Consider the following 22,953-nt stretch of genomic DNA (forward strand, 5'->3'; position numbering starts at 1 on the left):
CGTCTTGTCGGTCAACGACTCAGACTGAAAACAGAGACAGAGAGAAACTGTGACTGTATTTATTCTGCTTCAAACTCAAAAGCAGAACCTCTAATACTTTCTTTTTTAAAGCTCTATTAATATATTATCTATCGACTCCACCCACCTTCTTCACAGCCATCCTCGCCCTCATCTCCGCCATCAGGTCCATTCCCATCACAGGAACCCCAATATGTCGGGGTATGTGTGGATGCTCCTTCTTCTCCACCACCTCCTCCTGTTGCTGCTGCTGCTCCTCCTTCTCCTTCTCCTCCTCTGCAGCAGCAGCAGCGGCAGCAGCGGTCGGACCAGACTCCACCTCAGAGTCCGTGTGGTTCGAGGACGGAGCCCTGTGGAGCTCCTGATGGGACTCGAACACGGCTGCGGCGGGTTTCGCGGGCGGCGTCGGTGGCCGCGGGGGCGTCGGCGTCGGTGTCGATGTCGGCGTCACCTCCTCGGTCACGGGGCTGACGGGCGTAGCGGGTGCGGGGGTGATGGAGGAGGCGGGCTGGGGTGGGGTGATGGCGGCGGCTCCGTGGCTCTTCTCCGAGCGCGACGTCCGGGATTTGATGAGGTTGAAGAAACCGCTCTTCCTGGACTCGCGTTTCTTATCCGCCGAATCCTGCGAGCTGGACGGTTGACCTCTGACGGAGGGAAGTCTGACGAAGATAAAAAATATTAGAATTAAAAAAGTGCACACGGGAATTTGATGCTAATGTTATCCACGTGGCCATAGCAACACTTTAAGTAGTTCTTTAAAGCAGAAGTAAGCGATCCGGTCGTTTTGGCTAACTTCCTGTCAGCCGATGGAGTTAGCAGTCCCCGCCCTCGTCCCTACGTCACCACATTCACGCGCATCCCTTGGCTGCACACACAGAGAGGACCGCCCCTTTATGCCGTTCTCTCTCCTTATTGGATAAAGGTTGTAGGATACAAGGAAAGTTTTCTCCTCGGCTTACAGCAGAGCAGAGTGACTGACAGACCCGTGTTTCAGACCAAACACTCTATATAAGTGATTGCTGTTGGAAGATATAACTATTTAAGACTTATATTAACGCAAACATTCCGCTTACTTCTGCTTTAAAGTAACAAAAACATTGGAAAATCTCACTTGAAGCCGAGTTTGGTGACTTTCTTGGAGAAAAAGTCGTCCAGACCCTCGTCCAGTTTTCCCATGTTGCTGTTCTGCTCCGGCTCTTGTGGCACCGAGCTGCTGGCTGCTTCCCGCTGAGAGGTCGATGGTGGCAAGAAAATAAAAGCACAAAAAATTAGAGTGACTTACATTGTAGGTATTTACTTTTACAGAAGTAAAAGAACTATTTCACCTTGGTCATCAATAATGTTTTAATCAATGGTCAATTGATTGATTCTTGAGATTTCACTAACAGATCAGTGCCAAAGATTTTTTTTTTTCTATTTTCAAGTAATGAGTTTTGGAAAAGATAAACAGAAAATCAATCTTTAAAGGGTTGAATATGAAAAACATTATTTTTTATTAAAAAATAAATCACTTTTTATTAGCTCTTCTAATTAACTCTTATTATAAAATGTGAATACATGCTTATGACTGATGACACCTACATGAGGTCGACTGGGTTTCGTCCTCTTCTTTGGTTTGGGTCGATGTTTGGTTCGATGCTCCAGCGTCACGTGCTCCACAGGCAGCAGCTCGCTCAGACACACAGAGTCTGTGTGCGGTGGGGGAGCGGCGGCGGCGGCGGGCGGGGGAGGGGGGAGGTCTCCCTGGTAGACCGACATCCTGTCCGATGACTGTGAGGGAGGAGGGGGAGGAGGAGGGGGGTCCTCCACGTGGATGGGAACCTCCTCCAGAGCTTTGTCCAGGTCGAACTCCATCTCTGTTACAGACGGAAGCAAAACCATGATGAACGGTTAGTTAGTGACGCCTCTCAGTGGAATTAACTGACTGGAAATAAAGAAAGACGTCAAACTCCAAACAAGCTGAAAGTCATTTTTTTATCATGTTCTTTAACTAAGCAGTCGAATAAAAAGAGATAATGTGTGTGTTTATTTACAAAGACATGAAAGAAGAGTCGTAGATAATATTACTAACTGAGTTATAAATAAACAACAGTGTTTTGATGTATAAAAAAGGAGTTTTATCTTAAGATGTTACTGAACAAAAACACTGTCAATGTTTCTTTAGATATGAGACTGAAGTTGATGAAACAACACACCACATTTAAAAAAATTTAAATTATGTTTCGCCCCTTTTGCATTAGTATTATATCATTTTTAAATTATGTATTGCACTCAAATTATGTAGCACAGTATTTAGCCTATGTCTAAGTTGATCCCTTTGCACTTGTAGTGTATATTCTATTGTTTTAGACATTGTAGGATATATTTTATCATATACTTCCTCTTTGTATCCTATCTATCTATCTATCTATCTATCTATCTATCTATCTATCTATCTATCTATCTATCTATCTATCTATCTATCTAGAAATTTTAATTAGAGCTCCAATCCAGAGCTGACTTTCATTATTATAATAATGTGATCAGGAAATATGAAGGGCAGTGACAAAGTACATGAAAGACCAACAAAGGGGATTGTGTTTAATTTCAGAGGATTTTCTGCATCACTCACCAAACGCCACGGAGACGGGACGCAGCATCCGGACCAGAATACTCTTCCTCTTGGATTTAGTCATCTGAAAACAGAAAACAACAGGTTTTATGTTGTTGTTTTTACTTCTGTCTTCTCTAAATACTTTAAACTCATCACTCTCTCCCACCATGCAGATGTCCTCTAGTCCGTGCTGCTGGTCTCGCTCCTGGATTTGTTTCTGCTCATGGTCCTGGTTCTCTGGTTGGAGGACCGTCTCATCCAGGACCTCCGCCTCCATCGGAGGCTCCGGACGCAGCAGCGGTTGACCCTTCCTGGTCAGGTGGTCGGACTGGAGGAGAGGGAAGGAGGGAGGGAGGGATGAATGGATGGGAAGACAGAATAAAAAGATGAGATATACAGACAGACAGATGGAGAGGAGACTCACCAGAGTGTGTTGTGACCTGGACAGAGACTCCAGGATCTCATCCACGATGCGGTCGGACAGAAACGACGCCATGCTGAGCTTCACTTCACTAGAAAGAAGAAGAAAGAAAAACAAGAAAATTTTAAAAGTTGGATCACAGTTTACTGGATATATTGATTTTTAATGAAGTATATGATCATTCATAATTAATTAAATGAATTAATAATTAATTTAATGTCATAAGTAAAAGAATGTTATGTCAAAATGTAAAAAGCAAAAGAAAAGAAAAGAAAACGATAAAGATTTTATTCTGTGGGTAATGGGGGCGGGACTAGATAAGATTTTGCTTCTCCCGCTTTCCCTTTCGGCCATGTGTATTGTATTACTTGAACTAAGATGAAGTGTGATGATGATGATTTAAATTTGACATGCCCGAAATAAACAAATAAATAAAATGTGTGAGAAAAAAACTATAAATAAGGAAACAAAGTTCTGTTTCAAACTGTCCATAAATTAGATAATCATCAGTTATTCATTCCTAATCCTGCCTATTTCCATCAACCTGTTCACTTTCTTTTACCACAAAGGCCCACTGACTGAGATGAAATGAACTTACAGGCTTGTTACTAAGTATGTACTAATTATCATGATAAAGCTCCATGTTGTCTCTGTGTGGTGTTCAGGGACAGTCAGGACAGTCTGAGGACAGAGCTCTGAGGTTGAAGTTTATATTAATGCACCGTGACACTGTGGCAGGTCTCTGTACGTCTTCACCACAGATCAGATGTTCAGCTGTAGGAGCGGAAAACTCAGCTGTTCTCAGTTCCACCGCGACGTGCGCCTGGCGGTTCTTGTTTTTTTCATATCAAACTCCGTAGCGACCCAGGTAAAATACAGGAGGACTATGGCGAGTTTATTGTGCCAAATCAAGGATTACCAGGAGTAGGAGAAGGAGCAACCTCCCCTCCCGTCGCCGTCTGAACGTGTGGATTTTTGAATGGGAGTGGATGGGACAGCAGATGAGAGACCGGCGGCGACGTCACGGCGAGTGCACTGAAGGAACGTGTGACGGCGGCGACGTGACGGCGGCGTATGTTAGAATTACCAACAAATTTACGCCTGCTCTGGACGTCTGAACTAAGTACGTCGTCACCACAAACGTGTGAAACGACGTGTGAAACACACGTCGTTGCTACTACGCCGTCGTCAGACTGCAGTGAAGTTAGTTTTAAGTTGGATATTTGACAGACATTCACTCCTTCTCAACACATTAAAAATCCATATAAAATATAAGATGTGTTCAAATACAATAAAAACAGGTGTGTGTCATAGAGGAGGCTTAGCTCTACCCTCCTGTGTTGATTTTGAGTCAACAGGTCACATGACCTGGGAGTTATTGTGCTATAATGCTCATATTTACTGTATAAAATACATACAAAATTCATATAAAATATTATTTGTGTTTAAATGCTATTAAAACAGGTGAGTGTCATAGAGGAGACTTGGATCTTCTGTCCTGTGTTGATTTTGAGTCAACAGGTCACATGACCTAGGAGTTATTGAGCTCTAACGCCCATATTTACTGTATAAAATAGGCCTATATAAAAAATTCATGTGACCTGTTGGCTCAAAATCAACACAGAATGGCAGAGGTGAGCCTCCTCTATGACACACACCTGTTTTTATTGCATTTAAACACATTTACTATTTTAAATGAATTTTTAATATATTTTATACAGTAAATATGAGCATTATAGCTCAATAACTCCCAGGTCATGTGACCTGTTGGCTCAAAATCAACACAGGATGGTAGAGCTAAGCCTCCTCTATGACACCCACTTGTTTTTATTGCATTTAAACAAATGTAATATTTTATATGGATTTTTGATTTATTTTATACTGTAAATATGAGCATTAGAGCTCAATAACTCCAGGTCATGTGACCTGTTGACTCAAAATCAACACAGGATGGTAGAGCTAAGCCTCCTCTATGACACACACCTGTTTTATTGCATTTGAACACATCTTATATTTTATATGGATTTTTAATGTATTGAGAAGCGAGTGAGTGAGCGAATGTCTGTCAAATATCCAACTTCAAACTAACTTCACTGCAGTCGTCGTCAGTAGGACAATATTATAGGGCCTGGACTCGATTTAATCTAATTAATTAGAGGCTTTGTAATTAGGCTAATTAATCGAAATTAAGATTAGCCTAGGCTACTGTATTTAATAGCCTACTTAAATCACAGCATAAAGTGATTTGTCCCTGTGTGATGTCGAGGGACAGGTCAGGACAGTCTGAAGACAGAAATCTCTGAGTTTGAAGTCCTGGACAAGTCTGTGTCTTGACCACATGTCAGCTGATCAGCTGCAGCAGTGCAACTCCGCTCTTCTCAGCTCCACCGTGACCATCGCTTTTTTTTTTTCTTTTTTTTTTAATGATGCTCCTAAAGACTGGAGGATAGGCTATTGTAACCCCCCCCATCTGGTCAGACAGAGCTTTTTTAGATCAAGTATCATTTGAACCACGAGCCTTCTCATCCCCCTACAGTAGCCTAGCGCACAGCGTCTCCCAGACCATCATATGTAGCCTACTGTAAATTCTCAAAAAGGAGGGGGGAAAAAAGGCGAAAAGGGAGATGCCGGTTGCACTGGGTCAGGTCTGTCTCCAGGTTTCAGCAAATAAAAGCCGGTCTCAATTAGAAGCCGGGTCTGTTTTGTACAAGTTCTAGTGAATGAACAAAACCTCTGAAAGTGCTTAATTCCTGCTACAGTTCTTAAAGACCTGATGGTCCGATCTGATCCGCTATTGCGGCCAGACTCACGTGCATTAATTCTCGTCCATTCTCGAATTAATTATGATTAGATATTATTTCCCATCTTTGCTGAGCTGATTTGTTTTAAATGAAATAGCTAAAAGCGTCCCATAGATGCTTGTCTATTAACATAACCTACTGTGTGACTATAAACTACAGGTCCACAGGTAACTTATGCTTAGCTCATAACCTGTTATGTTCAGAGTTTAATCATAAAATCGGATATAAGGGCGCCGCTGTTTCACCACTTAACTCATTTACAGCTGCGTCACCTTTACTTTGAAAGTCCAGTGGAGCTGGATCAGAACGGAGCGTTTGTACGGAGGGAGAGATCAGCTGATCCGCTGCTGTTGACTTTCTCTCTGAGCGTCTCCGCCGAGAGTTGTCTCCACCTATGATGTTCTCCTCACCCGTTGAGCTGAGTGTCAGGAGGTCATTAGCTATAGCCTATATTTTACTTTTATATACAGTCACCACTGATAGAAGTTGTTCGCTCGCAGCAGGACGGATAATCAGATGGATAATCGGTAAAGTTAATAATTTCACTTAATGTGGCCGTGAATAAATTAATTCCGATGTGTCGCCTGTTATATTTCAGTGTTGCCCAAACTCAAATCTTGAATAAGTTTCCACTGTTTTCACATTTAAAAAGGTCTTTGTTTATGAGATTTGCTTGTACCTAGCTGCAGCAGCACCTAAAAACACTCACTATAACCTATCCAGCCTCGCTTCCAATAAAACACACACTCGTGTTATAATTGCGATCAGTGAAATATTTAACAATATAAAACACAATTTAAAATGACAGTTGATGTTGCTCCTAGTTTAAATGGATAAAGCTTCATATTTAAAAGTAGCGCAAGAGCTGTCAGAAAAATTAAAAGCAGCCTCCTCTCGCAGCAACACTGTTGCTTCAGGCTGCGATCGTGCTTTTTTTTTATATCGCTCATACTCTCTCCATTAAAACAATTGCACTCCTCTGGGCTGAAATCATAGAACTTAAACATCATAACAAGAACATTATTGATTACAAGCTCTGTCACCAAGAAATGTATTTTTTTTTAATTGTTAATTCTATTGTTCTCTCTTTAGTTAACTCTTATGCTGTCATGTGTAAATCTAGCTATTGTACTGACACCTGGAATGTCTGAATTGTCTGTTGTTCAATAAAGTTGGAAGAAAAAAAAGTAGGCTACGTCGATCCCCTCATTGTCACTTTCCCCAATTTACAGTAATTGAGTGAATTCCAGTCTTTCAATATTGGATTCACTTTTTGTTTTTCTTAGGCCTAAGCTGTGTTTTATATGTACTGACGGTGCTTTGTGCAGCTTAGGCAGTAGTAGCTACTTTTTACAAACTGCAGGTGTGTGTGTGTGGTGGGGAGGAGGGATGGGAGGAGGGATGGGGGGTGGGGGCGGCGGCGTAGGTGAGGCGACGTACTTATCAACACGTAGGTGAGGCGACGTAGTTCAGACGTCAATTCCACACGACAGTCTCCTTTGGCTGGGTAACCGTGGCACTATCCACCCCTCATAGAGGACACCGTGCTGAGGCACCGGGCCGGTCTGAGCTGCGTTCATGTGCCTACTTTAAAACTCTTCAGTCAGTGACCTGCTGGCGGCTGTTTTGGCCGTCGGCATTTCATCCACGGCTTAGTGTTGTTTTATTCTAGGGGTCGGTGGTGGCTGTGAGACAGCAGCGGCTCCACGGTGAGGGGAGGAGGGGGGGCAGTTTCTGCTCACCTGACTCTGTGCAGCTTCTTCATTAAATCCAAACAGTCCGACACAGCGACGCACTGCTCCTCTTTGACTCTAAAGTCTCTGTAGCTCATCAGCCCGGAACTCCAGAAACGACGGCGGCGATTGGCCTCAGACGAGTCTCGGACTTCCAGAGCAGCTACAGCAGCGTTGTGACCTCAACCATGGTTGATGAGAGCAGAAATGTTGTTGTTGTTGTGAAAATGGGCGGGCTCGTGGAGACGCGAATTCACACAAAATGGTCACGAGTCAAAACGAGCGTCAATTCGCTTATCTCGCGTATCTCGCGTTTGGTCGCGCGTCAGAACTCGAGCGAAAAAAAAGCGTTCCTCACGATGAAATAGACGAAGACGCGATGGTCCCGTCGCCCCAAAAGAATCGCGTGTATTGCGTCGCAAAAAAAAAAAGTCGCGTATACCGCGTCTCGCGCCTAATCGCGTCTCGCGCCTAATCGCGTCTTTGCGTTACGGCCTTTTACACCGCGGACGTAACGAATAAACGGTGACGGTGTGAACGAACAACATAGAACAGGACCAGACGTGGCGTTGTTTCCTCTTTTCACCGACAGCTCCACTCTCCCTTACTTACACTAACTACTGTTATTGTTGAGCCCAGAGAATTGTGGGATTTGTAGTTTTTGACCAATCGCAGGTTGTGCTCTTTCTTTTTTGTGATTTTCCCAGTTCACACATGTTTGTTTTTTTTAGGGGCAAATGCGAGGCTAAAATTATTTAAGACTTGAACACAATAATTCAACAAATTTAAGACATTTTAAGGCCTAAAATTTAGATTTTCAAATTTTAGACTTTTTAAGACCCCGCGGATACCCTGTATATTTCATATAAAGTTTAATAGAGAAAAATATTGAAAATTGTGGGAATGTAATGACTAACATCGAAGTAAGAACCAGTCAGGGAGGAAACAGAAGAAAGGAGGGAGTAAAAAGTAAGGGAGTAAAGAAGGACAGAAGAGAGGGAAATAAGGAGTAGAGGTGAAGGAAAGAGTGGATGTTGGGTTCGTTAGCTGAGTTTGAGGCCGAGACAGAGAGCCAGCTCGTTCTTCTGGATCTTTCCATCTCCGTTGATGTCGCAGTGACCCATCAGAGCTTTCCTGAACTTGTCCAGGTCTGTCCCACTGATGCTGGGCTGCAGGAGGGTTTAAAGATAAGTGGTCAATACCTGCTCTTAAAGAAAGTGATATTCCAGCTGTAGCCCAAGCCTCATTTCAAACAAAGAACCAGTGCCATTAAAACTAAGGTTGCTGTTGATGTAATGCATGAAGACCTTTAATGTGAAGATTGATAAAGGAGGAAGTGTTTCACCTTCACCAGCTCCATCATGTCTTTGACAAATCCATCCACCTCCGGACCCTCCAATTCACCTGTCTGACTCTACACACACACACACACACACACACACACACACACAACAGTAAGGACTTTATCCATAACATGATCAGAAAACAAGAACAAAACGTATTGAATTCAGTAAACTGGAGGAACACCTCATTAAAAGCAGCTGAATTCACACTTACAACATCATAGTGAGCAAATATCTTCTCAAAGTCTCTCTTCCTATCCTCCTGGCTGCAGGCCTGACACCGAACACATCAGAAAATTAAAACAACACATGTTCAGAGGAGCACAAAGTATTAATATGTTAATGGGAACATTTAAAGTGATGTTTAATGACTGGGGGCAGATCTGTGCTTGTTATTGTGAAATATTTCTATTTCTTACATCCATCTTAAACTTCAGCAAGAAGTTTTCTTTCAGGGCCAAAATTCTGATGACAACAAGAAACACATAGAATTTATATTTAAATAAGACATTTAATATTTTACATTTCAAAGTAAAAGCATGAAATGACAGCAGGTTATAGACACTTATTCAGGGTTATTTTGTTTTTTTTTTCTTTTTCTTTTTAGCAATATTTAGCGAGGTTCATTGATCAGCTTCAGTGTGTACAACAGGTTCCAGGAGGTTTTGTATTTTTGTTTTATGATGAAAAATCTCATAAATTAACCTGAGTTTGTAATGTAAAATTTTACAAGATAAAGTTTTAGTCAGTACCTGGCCAGGGGCCTCATTTATCATTGTGGATACACGCTTTTTTACACGCTCTTTCCCCCATTTTGTGCGTACGCACTTTTCTCCGCCTAATTTGGGATCTATCAAACCAAAACTTGTCGGGAGTAAGTGCAAAAATTTACGACCAGTCCGACCATGGCGTACCGGCATTTACACGCTTTTTGAAGAACAAGAGGAATTGGCGACACCGCTGCAGAGTCAGAGAACTGCAGTGTGAGAGGGAGAGAGGAGCGCGGACACTGTTTGAAGTGTTGAAGTAGCAAGTGGTGGTGATGATGACCCCCCACCACCACCACCACCACCACCGCACACGTGTTGACGTCGGCACTTTACATGAAAAGCACAGCGACTCAGATTTTTCCCCTGTGCATTTACACTAGTTTGCTCCTAAATACTGGCTTTATAAAACGAATTTCGTTTTCTTTTGATATCATATTGATATTTTCACCCTGCATGTAGGCTACAACTCTTCCACAACCAGTCTGTCCAGTCTGGAAAATAATTTCTGCGACGTGCGTGTGTTAAGTAGCCAGACTGGACACACACAAGCAAGCAGCAAGCACAACTAGAAAATTTCCTCTCGGGAAATTTTGAATGGGCCACGGGAGCTACTGCGGGTTGTGCCATCTCTGTCAACATGGGAATCAAACCCACGATCTTAAGGTCAAGACAGAGCTGATCAGACAGACACATGATCATCTTTCTATAAGCACTGATATGGAGGAGCTGTAACCACATTAGGTTACGTGTGTGTGTGTGTGTGTGTGTGTGTGTGTGTGTGTGTGTGTGTGTGTGTGTGTGTGTGTGTGTGTGTGTGTGTGTGTGTAATCACATGAAGCTGGCTCTAGAGTCTGTGTGTGTGACTGACTTGACACATAGTTAGTTAGTAGCTGCATCCTGTGTCAGTCTGATTTAGCTGTGTCTGTGTTTATAAACATTTAAACGAGCGCCAGGTGGATTGTTTATGAAGTTAACGAGCTCTGGCCTGAGGATCAAAGAGGTTACCACGGCGATAGGGGCCCCCGCAGGCTGAGACAGACAGAAACGTGGAGAAAAAGAGCCATTTTCTGCCTCTAAACCGGTCTCACAATTAGGCTTAGCATGACAAAACGGTAACTCCTATCAAAACAAAACACAGATCAACGTTGCTCTAAGGACTTACTGAAAATTTCGGTACGATTTGGTGTTTCTACAGTAAATATTTTGGCGACGCTGGCAGTTTTAAAACATCAGGCCGTTCTGCTCCTCTCAGAAAATATTTGTATTGGACTCAATGAGGAGCAGGGACAGACGTGGCCGCACTCAGAGGCTGATTCTGTCAATTCTGTAAGTCTCTCTGATATTTTGAGCACATGACATGAGAGATAACAAGTTTGTCTTACAAATTCTGAAAAAATTATGTCTGTAGAGTGTAAATTGTGGCCGTGGTGGCAATTTATCCAGAAAAAATACAGAATGTTTCTTCACTCTCTCCCACTCTAACCGATGATGTCACGCACTCTGACACGAACATTCTGTCCAATACACACCCATTATAAACTCATAATTTCTCCAAAAATGATCATGGTCATTGATCAGGGATTGATCAAAAACTATATTACCTATCAAAACGTGGAGTAATACGACAATACACAAGACTTGTGTCTACTGTTTAAAGTTTAAATGGAGTCTCTAGATGAAAGTATGCCTGAGCAGTAGACTTTTGTTAAACTCCAATGATTGGTCTTTTTCGCTCTTTTTTTCCCGCCCGTCCCATTGACTTACATGCAAAAATTTTGCGCAGTAAATCGCGACTTACGTCGCGAATAATTCGTACACTGTTGAGAAAAGTAATAGCACACCGATCCCGATCAGGACGCACATTTTGATATATAATTTGTCCTGCAACTCTTCGAGTTGCAGGACTAGTAGCGAACCGAAAGTTGGCCGGAAGTGGAAAAATAACTAGATAAAGTATCATTTCCTGATGGAAATGCGTGTGACTGCTGAAAGCAGCTGAACGCTGTTGCAGAATTAGCAAATAGTGCAAGCAGTGATCACCATACAAATGGTTGCCCAAGGTAGGTATCGAACCCACAACCTCATGATCAGCAGACTTTCACTCTGCCTCTAGGCCAGTGTATACACAGTTGCAGAGACTGTTGTCTGTTGATGAACTGCACTCTGTCTCACTCTGAAGTTAACTAGCCCAAAGCTGTAGTTCCAGTGCAAATCAATCTTAGTGCAGTGGTATAAACAAGAAACATGTTAACATAAACCAAGATTGAAAGAGGTAAAGAGAATAGGTGGGGGCGCATATGCATTATCAAGTTTGATCTTGTGACCAGACCAAGTGGTATTGGTTAAAGGTCAAAGTGGCTGACACTAACAAGACTGCTCAGGTGGGATTTGAACCTGTGACCTTGTGATTAGTTGGCAGGAACCTTATCCACTAGGCCATTCCAACACTTCCAATGAAGTAGAGGTTGAGACTTTGATGAATGTGAGATTTTTCAATGATGCTTAAAGTCTCACTCCCCCGACCCTTTTCGGCCATTTTAAAACCAGCTCATTAGCCATGCACATTAGCAATTCACCTCTGGGGGGTGGGCGGAGACTGCACTGTTTTGCACCCGCCCAGCCACCTCCTCGCACCCCACCCCCCGGTTGCTGACAGCTGGACATTGTATAATTACAGATTCAGCGCATTTAGTGTAAAACTCTCCACTGGGATTTGATCCCAGACTGGAGCATAGTCCTTGCTCACAGTGCAAGCTGCTCTACCAGGTGAGCTATACCTATTATACCTTGACAGCTACACCGAGCTGCCAAGCCTTTCAACTCTGAGCCATATGAAGAACTTTTGTGACAGACTGTATATTGTAAAATAGCCAATCTGTTAAAAAAAATGGAAGACCAGAAAAATTTCTGCATCTGTTCCTGTGTTACGACCCCAAACGACCACTATGTACATACACGGGAGGCAACATAAGTGTGGAGACAGGAGTTACAAATGCACGTAAAAAGGTTTATTGTTACAAGCAGGAGGGATAAAACAAGCTGAGCAACGGAGGCGGCTGGACTGGCAGGCAAACTGAAACAAAAGGAAAAAGGAAAGGACGGCCACCGCAGCCAACCCACACAGGGCCGTCGGACCAGGCACCGACCTTCTTCCCTATCCCCAACAGAACCGGAACCTAAACCCTGAACAGAAACAAAAACCGAATCAAAAGGTCTGCCAGCCAGCCGCGAGCACCACGCTCCCGGACCCACGAGAGGAAGCGTGGTCGAGTGGTGGAGCGCAGGACCGGAGAGGGAGGAGAGATTACGGCCAGGCCAGCAGAGGGGGACAATGTAACACCCCCACCATAAGTCACTGAACCATGGCCAAGATGACAACATTAGCAATAATAATAAAGCAACACAATAGCTACATGGTTCAGTAAATCAACATCATTGGCGTGACAACGCGTCGGCCAACACATTGTCACGACCCCGCACATGTTTGATATCAATATTGAAAGCTTGGAGGCGCAAACTCCAGCACATTAAGCGGCGATTCTTGTTGCGCATCCTACTCAAAAAAACAAGCGGATTGTGATCCGTGAACACCGTAAGTGGCCAGCACGTCGAACCGACATAGACCTCGAAATGCTCGAGCGCCAACACGAGGGCCAGGGTCTCTTTTTCGATGGTTGAATACCACTTTTGATGACAGTCCAGCTTCTTCGAAAAAAACGACACGGGATGGTCCACGCCATCAGGACCCTCCTGCAAGAGCACGCCGCCCACCCCGGTGTCACTGGCATCCACAGCCAGCTTAAAAGGACAGTCGAAGCGCGGTGCTGAAAGGACAGGAGCATTGGAAAGTAGACTTTTAGTGTGTTGAAACGCCGTCTGGCAGGCCTCGGTCCACGTAAAGCTGACCTTGGGACTCAACAAATCAGTTAGGGAAGAGGCAACAGATGAAAAATTCTTACAGAACCCCCGGTAATAACCCACCATCGCCAGGTAACGGCGCAGCTCAGTGCGGTTAGTTGGAGCCGGAAAGTTCAAAATACTCTCCACCTTAGCATGGACAGGACGGACCTGTCCTCCCCCCACCACTTTTCCCAAGTATGTGACCTTCGCCTGCGCGAACTCACATTTCGTCAGGTTGACGGTCAACCCAGCCCCCTTCAGACGAGAAAACACACTCTCCAAATGTTCCACATGTTCAGCCCACGACTCCGAGCACACAACCAGATCATCAAGATACGCTTCACAACACGACAGACCAGACAAAGTGACGTTCATCAAGCGCTGGAACGTGGAGGGCGCGTTCCGCATCCCAAACGCCATAACCCTGTATTGGAGAAAGTCATCAGGGGTCACAAAGGCAGAGATCTCTTTAGCACGCTCAGTTAGCGGCACCTGCCAATACCCCTTCAGCAGGTCCAGCTTGGTCACGAACCGGGCCCCCCCCACACGATCAACGCAATCCTCCATGCGTGGAAGCGGGTAACAGTCAGGCTTCGTCACACTGTTTACTTTCCTGAAATCTGTACAGAAACGATCATCACCATTTGCCTTAACAACAAGCAAACACGGAGAGCTCCACGCACTACAACTAGGCTCAGCAATACCGTGCTGCAACATATAGCTCACCTGCTTTTTCAGACGCGCACGCTTCTCAGGACTGGCCCGGTACGGATGCTGTTTAATAGGACCGGAACCCTCCACGTCAATGTCGTGAGCTATCAGGTGAGTCTGAGAAGGAACATCAGTGAACAACTCACTATACGAACCTATCAAAGCAACCACATCAGCACACTGCGTCTCTGTGAGGTGAGACAATCGGGCAGGCAGCTCCGCCAGCACCGCAGAGTTTGACAGCTTCCCCTCCGTCAACGCCACTGACAGCGAGCTGTCAGTTTCAGCACTGGAGAGCTCCCCACCCGTCGCGCCTGTCACCAGGCTGACGCGCGGCGACACAGCTTCAGCACCGGACAGCGACTCGGGAGACCTGTCAGTCTCAGGTACCTGCACCTCTTCTCTCTCACAATAAAGTTTCAGCATGTTAACGTGACAAAGGCGGTGCTTGCGCCGCCGATCTGGAGTAGCAACAATGTAATCTCTGTCACCCACCTTTTCTTTGATCAGGTAGGGACCACTGTACCGAGCCTGCAGGCTACATCCAGGAAGCGGCAACAACACCAGGACCCTGTCACCAGGACGAAACACTCTGTTTTTTGCATTTTTATCAAACCAACACTTCATTTTAGCTTGAGCAGACTCCAAGTTCCCCCTGGCAATCTCACAAGCCCGGCGCAGTCTCGTCCGAAAGTCACACACATAGTCAAGCAGATTTTTCTCAGTGTTCTCATCCAGCCACTTCTCTCGTAACAGCTTCAACGGCCCACGCACCGCGTGACCAAACACCAGCTCAGCCGGACTAAACCCCAGGGACTCCTGAACCACCTCCCTGATCGCAAACAGCTGCAAATGCACCCCCTCGTCCCACTCTTTCTGACAATCCAGACAGTAAGTGCGCAGCATGCTTTTCAGCGTCTGGTGAAAGCGTTCAAGAGCACCTTGACTCTCAGGGTGGTACGCACTGGAACACGAGTGTTTAATCTGGAGCTGCTTCAGGACCTGCGCGAACAGACGAGACATGAAGTTAGAGCCCTGGTCCGTCTGCACCACTTTAGGCAACCCAAACAGTGAAAAAAACTTGGTCAACGCTCTCACAACCACAGGAGCAGTAATTTTCCGCAGAGGGAACACCTCGGGAAAACGAGTTGATGCACACATCACTGTCAGCAGAAACTTGTTGCCGGATTTCGTACGGGGCAGCGGACCCACACAGTCAACCAACACTCTTTCAAATGGTTCACACATCACAGGTATCGGGTACAGGGGAGCCGGCGGAATGACTTGGTTCGGCTTCCCAGCCACCTGACACGTATGACAGGACTTACAAAAACGCGCCACATCACCCTTCAACCCAGGCCAAAAGAAATTACGCAGAATGCGGTCGTAGGTCTTTCTCACTCCTAAATGACCAGAAAGAGGATTCTCATGAGCCAGACTCAGAATCTCAGACCGGTACGGGCGGGGCACAACAACCTGAGTGGACACACACCAGTCATCGGCCGGAGACACTTTCGGCGGCGTAAACTTACGCATCAACACACCATCCTTCACAAAGAAACCCGTGGACAGAGAGTCCACCGACTCCGCTGCCACGGCGGCTTCAAACAGCGAGGACAGTGACACGTCCGCCTTCTGGCTCCGGCCCAACTGTTCCCGAGACAGAGTCAAGTCCTTCAGCTCCGGAGAGACACCGGCCTCGGTGACCCCCTCAGACGGAGACAGGTCATCATTAACACAGAGGAAACTGTCCCTCAGATCAACCTCCTCCTCACTTCTCTTGTACCTGGACCGGGTGACAGCACAGGCAGCAAACACAGTGGGAAACTTGCGCGCCAACTCGTCTGGAGACTGACTAACAGGGACTGGCGTCACCGCCGGGGTAACCAGCACTTTACCCCCGGCCAGATCGTTCCCCATCAAGAACGCCACCCCCTGCACTGGAAACGCAGGGCGCACCCCCACAGTTACCTCGCCTGACAGCAGGTCTGACCGGAGATGAACCCTGTGCAAAGGCACATCTAAGTCCTCCATGCCAAAACCCACCACTGGCACATCTGAGCCCAGCGCTGACAGCTGACCCAGCGGCAACACTCCCTCCAGAATAAACGACTGAGAGGCAGCAGTGTCACGCAGTATTTTAACCGGGACCTCACGGCCGCCACCAGACAACGAAACCCAGCCATCCATAATGAACGGAGCAAAATCAGCGAGGCCAGCAGACACCCCAGGCACGTCCAAAGGCTTCTCCAACGAGTTGACCAAAGACACAGGCTTCACATTTCCTCTTCCCAACACGGGGCAATCAGCCACAATGTGCCCCCTTTCTTTACAGTAGAAACATTTCACACCCTCTTTAACAAACGGGCCGCCTCTATCAGGTTTAAAGGCAGGCCTATTAAACGAGGCAGGTTTCCTCTCACCTTCCGAGACCCCCACTGAGGCCCGACCGCCCTCAAAACTCCCACGGTTCAAACCCCCAACAGGTTTATTAAAGGGACGATCCACAAACACAGGTTTATGAGTCAATGTATACTCTTCCACCAACACTGCCGCTTTAAACACATCGTTAGCTTTGTGCTCATTTAAATATGTGGCCACTACTTCAGGGAGGCAGTTTTTAAAATCCTCCATCAGCACTAACTGCTTCAACTCATTGAATTCAGTCACCCCGCTGGAAGAACACCAACGGTCAAACAGGGCTTCTTTTTCACGGACAAACTCAACGAAAGTCTGGCCCCCTTGCTTCCTCAGCCTCCTGAACCTCTGCCGGTACGCCTCCGGAACCAGCTCATAAGCCCGAAGCACCGCCACTTTCACTTTATCAAAGTCCACACTATCCTCCGGGGGAAGCAACGAGCACACCTGCTGCGCTTTCCCCACCAAGACGCACTGTAACATCAATGTCCACACATTTCTCGGCCACTTTAACGTTGTAGCGACCCGTTCAAACAGCACAAAGTATTTGTCCACATCATCCTCATTAAACGGAGGCACCAAACGAATGTATTTTGCGACATCAAACTCTGCTGGTCTCACAATTGCCCCCAACTCCAACTCCTTCATACGAACCTCGAGCTTCCTCATCTCGAGCTCGTTCATGAGCCGCAACTCCCTCTCCCTGGTGGCTAAACGCTGCGACTCAACATCCAGCTCCTTAAGTCTCACCGACTCAGCACCAGACTGACGCGCCTGCCCAGGAGCCCTTTGCACAGCAGGCAGAACCCTTCCGCCAATCAGCGCTGCACTCACCTCCTGCAACAGCGCGGCCTTCTTAGCCTGCTTGTTCACTTCCACACCATAGTGGTCAGCCATCCAAAACAAATTATCCTTTGTGCAACGCCAGACCGCCTCCCATGACGGATCGGCCACAAACTCCCGTAAATTAAACTCCATCCCTACAGCCACAGCTGATACTTCTCCACACACTTCCTAGTGCAATCACAGCACTTCACTAAACCAATCCCGAAAGATCAAAAAGACGAGCCCCCAATTTATGTTACGACCCCAAACGACCACTATGTACATACACGGGAGGCAACATAAGTGTGGAGACAGGAGTTACAAATGCACGTAAAAAGGTTTATTGTTACAAGCAGGAGGGATAAAACAAGCTGAGCAACGGAGGCGGCTGGACTGGCAGGCAAACTGAAACAAAAGGAAAAAGGAAAGGACGGCCACCGCAGCCAACCCACACAGGGCCGTCGGACCAGGCACCGACCTTCTTCCCTATCCCCAACAGAACCGGAACCTAAACCCTGAACAGAAACAAAAACCGAATCAAAAGGTCTGCCAGCCAGCCGCGAGCACCACGCTCCCGGACCCACGAGAGGAAGCGTGGTCGAGTGGTGGAGCGCAGGACCGGAGAGGGAGGAGAGATTACGGCCAGGCCAGCAGAGGGGGACAATGTAACATCCTGCACCACATGATTACACACACCCGGTCCCTTGTCATAGAGGCACCACTCAAGGAGCCTGGGAAAGTAGATAATCTCACAATTCAGATGATGTTTACAGCTCGTCTCTATCATAAACAGTTCAGATGTTATAATGTCTTGTTGATGTTTTGCAAAACAAGTAATCATATCATGGTCACACAATGAATACTTGAAGTTTCTATTCAGCATAAACACAATTCTGAGTTGAGGACACCCCTAGACACAACAATATAGACTATTAGGCTACATTGTATCATGAAATACTCATAACATCTAAGACATGACAGGTGTGGCATGATAAGCTGGGGGCCAATTTTGGCCAGCTGTAGTCACTATAGAATAGAAAATACTTTATATTAACCTATATTATTTAAATTTCGCATTTTTGCATGTACGGTATGTATTATTTCCAAACTAGTTTTTATTTTCATTTAACATTCATTTATATGCCAATCAAGAGTGGGTGAGTGAAGGAGTGCAAGAGAAGCACCTGCCCACCTCTCATGTCCAAGAGACTTTGTCCTGTCCTCACAACATGAACGAGGAAGGATAGGATGATAGCCCAGGTTTAATTATTATTATAACCTTTATTTAAATTTGGAAATATATTGAAGAGCAACCTCATTTACTATAATAATGAGGATTAATGATGAGGAAACTGTCACTGTCACATCTGTGCAACACCACATCTAGGCCTGCAAGCCTGCCCGTCTTGTGAGTTCGGGCTGGGCTCCAGCTCACTGAACTCAAGTTACATTAGGCTTGTAAATGTGCAGAGAACCTGAGTTACAATGAGCTTTATACTATCAGGAATCAAAGACTGTCCAATGACAGCTGAATAATCGGAATCAAAAGTCAAGCAATGATGTGAAATGACTGAGGTAGGAATCGAACCCATGACCTTATGATCATTAAGCCTTTACTCTGCCACTCAGCTACAGAGAGCACACTGCTTTCAAGACTGTTGTCATTCATTGTAATGTGATGATGTGCTGCAAACTGGTATGAGTAATCAAGGAGATAACAAACACCTGTAACCAATTGAAGGCGGTGGAGGAGAGCAGAATTCAACATAACATAACAAGAGTTCTTCCCTTGGATTCGAACCAGTGACCTTAGGGTTGGCAAACGGCCACCCTAACCCCTACACTACAGTGAAGTTGTGGTGAAGAGAGGTTGAGACTTTGATGAATGTGAGATTTTTCAATGATTCTTAAAATAAAGAGAAATTAGTATAAATTAGCCACACCAAGTAAGAAGAGGACTTTTTTGTGACCTGTGACTATTTTTTGGTGAATTAAAATGAATTAAAAAGCACCTAACAGCAAGTTACAAAGTTGAGCTCCTTCTCCTGCTGCTGTGAAAAAAATACATTGAGCTGAATGAGAGCAGAGAGCTCCCTGGCTGCATTTAAAAAATATTTTAAATTATTATCTAAGTCTCTTTGCATTTTTGACCAGAATTTTAGCCAGAAGACAAGTGTGGCTACAAAACTGGAGAAAATAATTTGTCTAGAGTTTAATTTGTGGCCGTGCTGACAGTTTAGCCAGAAAAACTCTAAAATGTTTTTTTGCCTCTCTCCACTCTGGCACCACTCTGGCTCTGCTCGTTAGACGCAATACACACACATTATAAAGCTGAAAAAAATCAGAAAAAGTTAAATATTTTAAAAAGTATAAAGAGTTAAAAAGAGAAAAGTAATGCCGATAAAGTTCAAAAAAAGCTGCACGTTTTGATATATGAATTGTTGAAATAGCACAAAGTATGAAGGACTAGAAGAAGACCGTAAAAAGGCGGAAGAAAATGGCCAAACAGAAGAACAATAGTGTGACTGCTTCAGCAGTCACACTAATAAGAAAAAATCCACACAATAACAGTAGTGCCCGGGCTTCGCCCGGGCACTGGTCCCTGCAGCTATTTCATAGCTGTTGGGACCAGTGCCCGGTGCGATTGCCCGTGGCCCTAATAATGTCGGCGCAAATCAAAGCAAATGAGAAAACATGATCGATATTTTTTGTGTGAATAATATTTATTGTATTTAACAAAAATGGGTGCTGCCCAACATCATTTTAGGAAAAGTCACAGACTGGTGGACTTCAATGTTTTTTTTTTTTTTTTTTAATATATAGCTATGCACAAATGAAAATCAAAGTCGTCAGTGAACGGCAGTGGGGGGTTAGTGGAAAGGGGTGCAAAGTACTGACTGGCAGTGGAAACCCTGCTTTAAATTATTATGACATAATCTAAAATAAGGGGCAGAATAAATATGATTCTTCTTCTTTCTGTTCTGTTTCATTTAGATTTGGGAGTTTTTTGTTTTTATTGTAGCCTTTCAATGCAAGATGATGTTTCTGACTGATATTGCCGTGTTACCGTGTATCTCGCTTTCAGAGAAATTCCGCTTCTTTCTCCGCTCTCCGTCCGTCTGTTGTCTTCACCGTCTTCCACTGACGTCATTCCACACGTTTCCAGAGTGCACATGGCTACTTAATATGCACGTAACTGATTTGCATTGACCACATATGGTTGTATGGGGCCGTTTAGGGGGCTGGGTATGAGGCGTGTTCTCATCCACGCTTTTCTCAGGTCCGGTGTGATCTATCAAGGGAAATACCGTGCAGCCGTGTGTACGCGGAGTTTGATAGATCTGAAAAGAGTGTATATTTTTTGGTCGTACGCACATTTTGCCTTTCCGTCGTACTGAAAATTTAAGAGGACTTTTACACGCTCTTTGATAAATGAGGCCCCAGGTCGTTTAGATCCAGTCTGCCATCTTTGTTTTTGTCAAACATCTTCATCTACAGAGGGAAAATTTGTCAGAATGTATTTATCATTCGGTGATGGACCAATCAGATGATCAACCACCACTCTGCTTGTTACCATGGTGTCAGTGTAGTCATCCAGTTTCTCAAGAGTGACTGACTTCCTGTGTTGGAGGAACAGGTCCTGAAGGAAGCCCTGAAGGACCAAACAAGACACAGGGATAACAAGATTTACCACGTCAATTATCATCAAAAGTTAATTGCTTAGAGGCAAAAAGACAGAAATTCAATGTAGAAGGACCTGAAACTGACACAACACAGATAAAAAACTGACATAGTTTGGTGTACGTTTTAATTTTAGTTACCTTGAGCTCGACAGCTGAGATGTATCCGCTGCTGTCTGTGTCGTAGTTTCTCCAGATCTGCAAACGATACTGTTAGTCCCGATTCTTTGTATTGGAAGCCCAAGAACAAACCAGAGAAGTCTTTCATACAAAAGTAGTAGAGTTTACTCAGGTCACAGATAAAGTACATCAGCGCTGGACTCAAAGTGACAGAGCTCTCGCAGGATCTCGGTCAGGAGTGAGTCCAGATTTCAGGAAATGGGTCACACTTATCTTCTTGGGCTGGGCCTGCCCCGTACAGAGGTTGGATGTTCTCAGAATGTGATAAGCAACATGATGTGTGTGTTGTTGTTCAGGCGTGTATCTAATGCAACAGACCTAACTGACAGACTAGGAGAACTCTGCAGTTACAGTATGTCCTTGGTTATCAGGCTAGAGTCACACTATCTGGCTTCATGTTCACACACATCAGGTTATGTGCGTTCAAGTACTAAATTAGAATACATGATATCTCAAAGCATACATGACGTCATTGAAGTATAAAAACAAAGTACCTAACGTCCCAGAACAGGTCCAATTGTAACAATCCCCCTTTTGACATGATTTTATTATGTCAATCAAATAGAAGTAGGGACGTTATCCCTGTATTGTATCACATCTACTGGCAGTAGCCATCCCAGCAGGCCCCCAAACTGCAGGTGACCACATTCTTTAAGATGTAACACAACCAGGCAGGAGATTTTTATGTATCCCCCTTTTGATATAAATCATTCATATCAACAATCACCTAAATCAAATATTGTGCATAAGCAGGTCTTCATTGCAAAATAGCAGCCTATATGTGAGCGACTATGTGTAAGCTGTTCTTCTTTGCAATTACCAGCAGCAAGCATTTCTTCATTGCACACGCATGTGGAAATATTTAAACAGTCCCATGATTGGTTAAGTAAAAACATTTTTATTATTATTTTTTTTTTTTAACAAAAACACATTAAAAACACATCCTTTAAAGCCCTAGCAGAACTCTGCACTGAACATCCTAACTAAAAAGAAAAACTATAAGTCTCACGCCTCTACGTGTATGCAAGAACTATATGTAAAAAATGTAATAGGCATTAGCAGTTTGTCATGTATAGGGAAAGGGTTCAGGTGTACAAGTAAGGGTCTTCATCATCCTCCGATTTGGGTTCTTCAGTCTCGTCCTCTCCGGGCTCAGAGAGGGAGACCAGCGGCATTACTTCTCCAGGGTGTTGTACTAACTGGTAAGGAGGTGGTGTAGGGAATTTATCATCAATAGCTGTAGTAATACATTTTAGACAGAGGTGCCTGATGCATGGAATGCAGCAACATCCACATAATGTTAACAGGGTCACTGCTGCAATCAGTGAAAGAATTACTGATGAAATCAAAGATTTCCATTTGCCAAATGTTTTGTCTAACCAGTCAGCTAACGGATTCTCTATCCCTGAGTGTTCTGCTAACTCTTCAGACATAGTTTTGAGGCCAGAAAGGGCTCGAGTTATAGAGCCGTCTGGAGCAGTGTTATTAGGAATGAACACACAACAGTCCTGGCCAAACATGGAGCATACACCACCTCTCTCAGCTAAAAGAAAATCCATG

General features: G+C 44.7%; 2 protein-coding genes across 3 annotated transcripts in view; both read right to left on the minus strand.

The window, feature by feature from the left end:
- Positions 1-1,548: 1,548 nt before the first annotated feature.
- Positions 1,549-2,693, minus strand: LOC146978209 (F-actin-uncapping protein LRRC16A-like). Its single transcript, XM_085790484.1, has 2 exons — positions 2,630-2,693; positions 1,549-1,874 (listed from the first exon to the last, which is right to left on the minus strand). Exons 1-2 carry the CDS (start codon positions 2,691-2,693, stop codon positions 1,549-1,551), a joined length of 390 nt encoding a protein of 129 aa, XP_085646610.1.
- A 5,878-nt stretch (positions 2,694-8,571) lies between these two features.
- LOC146978210 (secretagogin-like) overlaps positions 8,572-22,953 on the minus strand; it is a 28,564-nt gene continuing 14,182 nt past the window's right edge. For both annotated transcript variants that reach the window (XM_085790896.1, XM_085790895.1), the window contains exons 5-11: positions 21,355-21,411; positions 21,108-21,185; positions 20,974-21,025; positions 9,329-9,378; positions 9,124-9,183; positions 8,912-8,980; positions 8,572-8,735 (exon numbers count right to left, since the gene is read on the minus strand). In XM_085790896.1, the coding sequence (XP_085647022.1) occupies positions 8,610-8,735; positions 8,912-8,980; positions 9,124-9,183; positions 9,329-9,378; positions 20,974-21,025; positions 21,108-21,185; positions 21,355-21,411 (492 nt within the window). In that variant the 3' untranslated portion in view covers positions 8,572-8,609. The remainder of the gene's footprint in view (positions 8,736-8,911; positions 8,981-9,123; positions 9,184-9,328; positions 9,379-20,973; positions 21,026-21,107; positions 21,186-21,354; positions 21,412-22,953) is intronic.

Source organism: Trachurus japonicus, chromosome 11, assembly GCF_045865225.1.
Source record: "Trachurus japonicus isolate A0001 chromosome 11, Traja_1.0".
NCBI classification, from domain to species: domain Eukaryota; kingdom Metazoa; phylum Chordata; class Actinopteri; order Carangiformes; family Carangidae; genus Trachurus; species Trachurus japonicus.